Here is an 8,867-nt window from a genome sequence, read left to right as displayed (position 1 = left end):
CATATGTTCATAGGCTCTGACTTTTAAATGGCGTTTGGTTTTGCCAATATAGGAGGCCTTACAGTCAATTTAAATTTTTTAAGTTTGTGATGGTTTTCTTTAATTTTATCTCTTATGCCCTTTGTGAGCCAACCTGGTTTTTTACTTGCAGCCACCCCTTTTTCTCTATAAGAACTATGTTTATCTTGAATATTTAAAAATTTATCTTTAAATATTTTTCCTAATTTTTCAAATACCTCAGCTGCCCAATTCACAACAGATAATTCTTATCACATATTTCAAAATTTGATTTTTTTGAAATTTGTAACCAAAATATTATTCCTGATCTCCATATGCAGCAAACCATTGAACCTAATAGAGCAATGATCACTTGCACCTAGGTGTTCCCCAATTCCCACCCTCTCAACAATTTCTATGTTAGAAGTTAACAATAAATTTAAAATAGCATTGTTTCTGGTAGGTTCCTTGACCAATAGGTGGAGAAAACCATTTTGAATAGTTTCTATAACCTTTCTCCCTCGTATATGTAGTATATTTGTAACTTAATTCATAAGATTAAATAATAAGCTGATTTTAGTATGAACTCTACTACTGTAAGCTTTGCCTGGTGTAATATTTTGTTGTGAAAGCCTTTTAAACTCGGTTTGAGGTGTGTTGCAGTAATATCTTTTGCATGCAGCACCAAATATTTTACCTTCTTCTTCATAATTTCCATAGTTTTACTTTGACCAGATTACTTTTTTGGAATATTTGATTATTTCAAACAGGTTAATAATTTCCTGGAAATCTATACGTATTCCATTAAAGCAAAAAGAGACCTTATGAACATTTTTTAGGTTAATTTGTTGAAAATCTTTCAAACAAATATGTTGAAGTATCTTAAATCCAAAATCTTAAATATTTAAAATACTAAGATAAATTATTGGTGTAGAGAATTTCATTATGCTTGAAATGTAAGTGAAATGTAAGTACTAAACTGTGCAATGATATTTATCATAATGAAGAAATCAGTACTGTAGGAAAATTTGAAAAATAGTTATTGTGTAGAACAGCACAGGCAAAAATTATAAAAATGAAGTAATTTTGTTGTAAAGAGAGGTTTAAACTAATTTCAGAGCTCTTGGTTCCGTAAGTCCAGATATAAGCAAGGCAAGGCAAAGAAATTGAATGTTGGAGGTCGTGGGTTAGGCTTCAAAGAAGAATCTGTGAGTTACCTTTCTAATTTTATTATATTTGCTATTCAGATTGTGATTATCAGTCAGATCATTGAAAATATGTTTTTTTTTTTTTTGTATTTCAAAATTTCTTTGACATCATGTCAGCAAGAAGTGAAATTTAATATTATTGAAAATGTCACACAGTTGTTATTAATTCACATTTTCATTTGTTACAAAAACTCAAAAATTAGAATTAATTTTTGTGGTACTTTAAAATTCTCTGTTTAGTAGAACTGTACTTTAAAATTTTTTCTCTATGCATTTTTTTATGAATTAGCTAGTCTAACAAAACATGCTAATGATAAAACAAAATCCTCTGAAATGAAAATTTGTGCTGGATATTTGTACTTCAATCAATAAGAGGAGTTGTTTTAAGGCTTAGAAGACTTTTTTAAAGGTGTATAAAAATATTAATTTTTTAAATAGCATATTGCAATTAGTGAATTGTGAAAGGAAAATAGAGTCAACTTTTACGGTATTATGTTGTGCACCAAATTAGAACATTTAGCTTTGAATTTGTTTTGGTAAAACACTCCAATGAAAGTGTAGGATTTAACAGACTTAAAACTAATGCACAATTGATATCATTAATTATTACAGTGAACATAATGAAATATTAGGGAAGGTGCATATTTTTTTAAAAAGTTAATTGTAATATTTATTTGATGTACTTCATCTCAACTAGTTTTATGTGTGACTAATTTTACATTTGAGCTATCAGCATTTTCTTCATTTATTGAAAAGCTTATTTATGATTAAATATGCAAGGTATCTACTTGAATGAATTTATGTTTAGCTAAGTGTACAATCATTCTTGCTGTGTGATAATTAATAAGATGACTTTTCAGTTTGACTTGAATGTAATATTAACAGAGTCCAAAAGACTTTATCAGAAAAAAAAATCATTCAGAGTTGAAATTACCTCTAATAGATCTTCAAGTTTTCTTTTTATTTACACTTAGGTGCAACATCAAGTAGTCTGCCATAATTTTTACCAAAATACTTTCACATATAAAATCTATCATATTTAAAAATGGTGACTTAACCATTTCATAACAAAATGAAAATGTTTGAGTCAGCAGTTGCAGTGCTTTAAAAAGAACTTTTGAGTATCATTGAAGGCTAGTTATGTAAAATTTGTTTCGGTTATAAACAATGTTTAATATTTAAAATTTTTATTTTCTGCTTCATTGCTTAAAATGTAGCATATGAAAGTATTGAAATATTAGGCCTAATTAAAATATGTCCATCAACTACACCTTTTAGTTTTTATTAATATTTTTTTGGCCTTTAGATAATGAACATACAAATCAACAGAAGGCATTTTTCTGTACAAAATAAACATAAAAAGAAAATTTTGCAAACTTTATACCTAAATATTACAGATATAAAATCTTCAGTTATCAAAATATTTTATATGCCAAATAATATTATAGGATAATTATATTTCATATTTGTAACACAATCCTGGCCTGGGTGTGGTCTAATAATTCATGTACTGTACTGTGAATCTGAGGGCTTATGGTTCATATCCTGTTTCTGCAAAAGTGCACGCCACTCTTAGGGGGCAACAAGTGCATTATAAGCGTGACAGTTAGATCCCACTTTTCAATTAGAGTAACCCAGAAGTTAGTGGTGGGTGTTGTTGACTGTCACCTTTCCTCTAGTTTATCATTTAAAAATCAGAGATGGCTACTACAGATAAACAGTGTGTAGGTTTATGCAAATTTCTGAAACAAACAAACATCAAAGTAAATTTCTGGCAAACTGGTGCAGCAGTTTGTCCAGCTGACATGAGGTTGATGTAAAAAAATAATTGCTTGAAAACTTACTATAGAAACTAAAGGTACATAAGTTTGTCATGACTTATAGGATGCCAACGCATACCTGTTATCTTTTAGTTTTGGTTTCTTTCTTTGTGAATTTAATATCTATTTTACACTAAGACTTTGACTGAAAAAAAGAAACTTTATGCTGAACTTGTGTTTGCTCTATATGTGTGAGATTACATATTTGTTAAGAGAAACCACAGCTTTGATTACAGGCATGTGATTTATAGTACCATTTCATTAGTCTCTAATTTTGGGCTAGTATCAAGTAATTAATTTTACATGAACCAAAATGTTATTGACCCTTTTTGAAGTTTTCAAACTGGTTTTTCTGATAATTTTTCACTTTTGATGTATCAAGTACAATATAACAGTCACTGATGTTTTTATGGTTATTACAGAAAGTTAAGTGTTCAAAATTAACGGGTCTGATTGGACCTGATATGAGAAAACTTATCTCATTTTTATGAAAAATAACAACCATGGTAGGACCTGTATAGTAAAATTCATCAAGTGTGTGTTCAAATCAACAGGCCTGGCATAACCAAATTACAAATCTAAATGTACTGGGTGTTGTAATTAGGCATTCCAAGAATGTTTAAATGAGGCAGTGTCCACTTCTGTAACCATCAGGAAGCAAAATAATATTGTTGAATTATTGAACTTATTATTGCCAACACTAATAATTTGTATTATTCTGGTCTTTTCTATCCAGTCTTCAGAGAATATCTTCAGTAAAAACAGCTCACATTTTCCTTCTGCTCCTAAAGCATCTGGTCCTGGTACAGACCGTTTATCTGCTCTGAAAGCTGCATTTCAGGTTGGTAGACTTATACTTTTGTAATATTGTAATATAAAGTATTGTTTTTCATTTTGTTAGTAAAAGCATCTAAAATCTATTCAACTGAAAATAGACATAGAAAAGTCCATTGAGAAATTATTTTTATGATATTTTTTATCTCAAAAATTTATGATGAAAAATCTGAATATGCCTATTATTCAAGGAAATAGTCTAATCCTTATTAATGAACCAAATTTTTAAAATTTCAAAGGAAAATTCAGGCGACAAGCTCATATACTATTGAGGTACTGTAATGTATAAAGAAATTAATAGGCTCAAAGGGTTTCCTTTTCATATATGAAATATACCTTAAGACTGACCCAGTTATTTTTAGATGATTGTATTTGTTTTGATTTTTTTCCCAAAGTAATGAGCATTATAAAATGATTTCATTTTACAGTTTTTGAATTAGTGTTATCAAAATTTATAGAAGGCTGCCAATAGAACTTTTTATATTTTAAGTGGTGGAGTGACCCATTTTTGTTTTTTTTGTCCATATTATTGCTTCGTGAACTTAAAACGTTTAAGAGGGCAAGTATTATTAAATTATTCCAGAGTTTTCACCAAACCATGCATGGATTTCTTTGTTTACAGTGAATATGTACCAAGAGAAGTGTCTACCAACTTCTGTCTTTCTCTGGTTTGAATCAATTTACCAGAGTTGTTTATGTAGGATTAAGTCAGTTGGTTAGTTGTGGTAAAGTCATTCATATTTTTAAGTTATTAGTTTGCAACTAGTTTGGCTATTAAAAATTTATTCATAAACTAATGCAACCAACAAAACACTTAAAAAAGTTACTTGTGTTATAGTAGAAGTATTTTCAGCCAATAATATAGTGTGTTTTTCTCATATGCTTTTGTATCTTGTAGTATTGACTGGGTTATGCTATTATGTTCAGTTTAAAGTAAATTAACTATTTTTATGAATAAACTATTACTTAATATTTTTAAGGCTACTCATAAAATATTTTACCATTACTTTACTAGTGGTAAGGTATTGAACTTTGAGTTCTTGGCTTTTAAGCTCAGTTATACAAATATGTTGTTAAAATTGATGGAAAGTTCTTAAAAAATCTAAATGTTTTAATCATTCTAGGAATAATATTTAACCAAAAAAATGGCTTGAACGGTGCAATTATCATATGTTTATTTTCGATGATAAACACCATTATATATTTTTTACAACTAGAAAATTTATATAACATTATTATGTGAATATATTGAACAGGGATATGAAAGAATTACATGAGGACAAAGCTATGTGAATGAAATGACTGGGGAAGAATGCTTCAGTAATTCACTTTTACATTCCATCACCTTTTTTTTTCTTCAAAAAATGCCCTTCAAAATGGATTCCTGTATATGATGAAGGGACCTCTAAGGGAAGGTTTTGCGTGTGTAGTTTAGTTTATTCTGAGATTCAAACATCCACTCACAGTGAATTATTTTTCAATTAAAGGTTATTAGAGGAACACCCATTTAGGTCCCCCCTTCATAGTACTTTAATTCATTAAAAGGGAGTTATAGTTGAGCAGTATCTTCTTAACACAACCAAGTCAGAGATTCTTGAAAGTCTTTCCAATCAAGGAATATTAACTGTTTGGTGAATCTGCACTCGAAATAATGGAATACCTGAGTCAACTAGGGTGCTCATTTTGATGAGATGTTCACCTACTGATGTGAAGGCAGGCTACTGCGAATGAAAAGTTTGGTTTTATATTACAAACTATCTCCATTGTTTAAGTTTGAATACTAAAATATCTGTGCTCATTGTTTTGGCAAAGACTATAGTAGCAGCAAATATCAGTCAGAGCCACACTGTATCAACTGTGCTGGTTCCCACCCCTCTTTCTATAGATCGTGTCTAAAAGGGGTTGAAAAGAAGAAAGTACAGAGAATATAAACTGAATAACCAATAATCTCTCTTACACTGATGCATGGAGGATGGTAACATTCCCTCCAAAATGGTGAAGCTGCTGAACACTCTTCCACTGTTATAGTTGAGATGTAGACATCTCTGACTATGTTAAAGAGTTTTATTATCCTCAATGGACAAACAGGTGGATATATCTGCATTTATCTCTGTCCATGCTGTTACTACAATATAGCAATCATGACCAGTCCCTTTGGACCCAATACACATGACTGTAATTTGGTTTTGCTCTCACTCGTTGAAGTTTTAGCCTTCTGATAGAGAGCAGAGTCAGTAAGTATAGTTGATCTAAATGTTGAAGAATAAAAAATACAAAAAATGGATTGTAGAGACAAATATCATAAACTCTGTCCCACTTAGGTCTCCTCAAAGTTCTAGGTGAAAATGGCCACATTGATATAGTAGAACTGTTGAGGTTCTTAAACTAATTGAGATTACATCAAGACCTTTACTAATTCTTAGTATTCATTATGTATCTCTTTAAAGGAGACATTTCTAAAAACTGTTGATATTGTCAGTATTCAGCAGTTTTCATTGCTCAGAAAAGACAGATTGCATGACAAACAGGTTTCATGGAGGAGTAGCATGGTTAGCTGATCAGCATGCTCCCTACATGACTGTACCACTTACTATACTTCTGAAGGCCATTTCCATCCATGTCTCCATTGATTTTACCATCACTGCTATATTCTCTTTACTTGTCATCAGAAGAAGCAGTTAACACTTTCACTATGGGCATCTTTTTCTACACATCACAATATTTTTGCAAGTTACATTTCAAATTAAATCAAACTACTTTCTTACCATGGTATATAAATAAATTCAGCATAGAAATGTTGTTAATAATCCAAATTTTAATAGAGTATATGTCTTAAGCTCTTAATTTTGTAAGGCAATATTAAAAAAAAATCCTGAATTTCCCCTAATATGAGAATTGTGACATTTTCTGTCTAAGCATTCTCTTTTCTTTGATTTACTTACCATTCTTCCAAGAAGTATGAAATTTAACATAAATTACCCATTATAATGTTGTTATCACTTAGTCAAAGCATAATTTTATAGCCTTCAATCTTATTTAGTTAAAAAAGCCATAAAATAGAAAATTAGACTCCTCTTGCCATGCCTACCTCACATCCTCTCTTTCGGAAATTGCCAATAGTTCTGTATGATGTTTAATACTATTTTATTTATAACCAATAGAAAGCCAAGGTTTTAATTTATCAAATGACATATCATATTATGTTGTTTTCTGTACAGAGAATTGTCTATTTTGCTTAGTTGAATTTTTAATGGTTCTTGTCACATAGTTAGAAAACTAGAAAAAATTGTAATATTTATGGAACATGTCTGCTTTTTGCGTGTGAGTATTCTGTGTTCTTTAGTGCATTATGTAATTAAATAGAATATTACTTAGTGCACAGAGCTATACTCTATAACACTGCCCAATTTAACAGCTATCGATGACACTCTACTTTTCATACTAATGTTAATACTATGAAGTTGTGGTATTGTATAAATACTTTCTTTTCTGTTCCAGTCTCAGTACAAGTCTCAGTTCTGTGCAGCCACAGACACAGCTTGGACAATTAATAAGCCTACTCCACCTTCATCATCTGCAACAGCTGAGTCAAACAACTCCAGTACTTCTGGATCAAACTCATCTTCTTCATCCAGTAAATCCAGAAAAAAGAGTCGCTGGGATAGCTAATCGTCCTAATATTTATATTTTATGGCATATATGTGTGTATTGTAGTATAAAGCTAGGAACTTTGTGAAACTTAACATCTTTGTTATTTTAAAAAAATAGCAAGTTTGCATTAAATCCCCATTTGTCAGTTTATACCCAGTTACTGAATTACCACAGATTCAGTAATTTAAATCTTGCTAAACATTTATGTGAGAAACATGAATTAGCAACAAAGCTGACAATCAGAGTAATCCATATTTGTTTTACTTGTTAACTTGATTTGAAGACGTTAATAAAAAATACAGTCTTTAAAAGAAAGTCATTGTGACAACAGTTATCAACATTTGTTTATCTACATTATGGTTGTGGAATATGCCTGTCTAATCAGTATTGGTTTAAATGTTAAATATTTTGTATGGAGAAACATATGTAATATTCTACTGCATTAACATATGAATCAGACAAAAGTTTTCTATGCTGTATTATTAAAGGAAAGTAAATTAAATAAGAACATAGGAAATTGCAAGAAATTAAAAAATTACAAGAAAGTACTTTTATAATGGTATTATAGATTATTTTAATTTAGTAACATGTGAAAGATGACACTGTCTACTTGTAATAAAGCCCTCAAAGCTGAACTTGTTAAACATTATTAACTGAATCATTTGAACTGTACACCATGTGTAGTGTTATCAAAAACTGAGAAAAGTGAAAAAGGAAATATGTAAATAGAGTTAAAATGTCTGCAAAAACAAATGCATTCTTAACCTCATGATACACGTATGGACAATGAATATATATGGTAATTATATATTTGTGATATCTCTAATGAATTAGAACTTAATTCATAACTAATGTAAATTGGTGGAAACATTTATTCAGAATTTTTATAAAGGCTTGCACAACAATATAATATGATTCAATTATCTGTAAAGAGCTAAGCTCTAATAGTGTCATGTTTTCAACCCTCTATTGCATATTGTAACATACACCAAATCAATCTATCTTTGTTGCATAATACAAGTACAAGTGCTTCAATTCTGTAGTTGAATTCTCTTATTTCTAGATAACAGTCTAAATAAAACGTGGAATTATTTATGTTGATTCTTCAATTAAACAATGTTACTTTTAGGTAACGTATCCATTTATAATAAAATATATTTCACAAAACCTTTTTTTTTGTGCAATATAGACCTTTTTAAGTAAGAAATTCAAAGAAAACTTTTTTTTTCACTGAATTAGCTGAACTGTTTTAGATAATGGTTATTAAGTAAACTTTGGCTTTAGTTAATGTTTCTGGACAATACAACAATACACATTTTGTTTTGCCATTTGGTACTTGGAGTTGATATTTTTTAAC

At 29.8% G+C, this 8,867-nt stretch overlaps 1 protein-coding gene across 1 annotated transcript in view; it reads left to right on the top strand.

The window, feature by feature from the left end:
• Positions 1-8,605, top strand: part of LOC106473112 (ATP-dependent RNA helicase DDX42-like) — a 68,460-nt gene extending 59,855 nt beyond the window's left edge. Inside the window, exons 17-19 of the mRNA XM_013933803.2 lie at positions 1,116-1,205; positions 3,762-3,866; positions 7,358-8,605. Of these exons, the coding sequence (XP_013789257.1) occupies positions 1,116-1,205; positions 3,762-3,866; positions 7,358-7,528 (366 nt within the window). The 3' untranslated portion in view covers positions 7,529-8,605. The remainder of the gene's footprint in view (positions 1-1,115; positions 1,206-3,761; positions 3,867-7,357) is intronic.
• The last annotated feature ends 262 nt before the right edge of the window (positions 8,606-8,867 follow it).

Source organism: Limulus polyphemus, unplaced genomic scaffold (genome assembly GCF_000517525.1).
Source record: "Limulus polyphemus unplaced genomic scaffold, Limulus_polyphemus-2.1.2 Scaffold126, whole genome shotgun sequence".
In the NCBI taxonomy this organism is placed as follows: Eukaryota; Metazoa; Arthropoda; class Merostomata; order Xiphosura; family Limulidae; genus Limulus; species Limulus polyphemus.
This window is presented reverse-complemented; position numbering and strand designations above follow the sequence as displayed.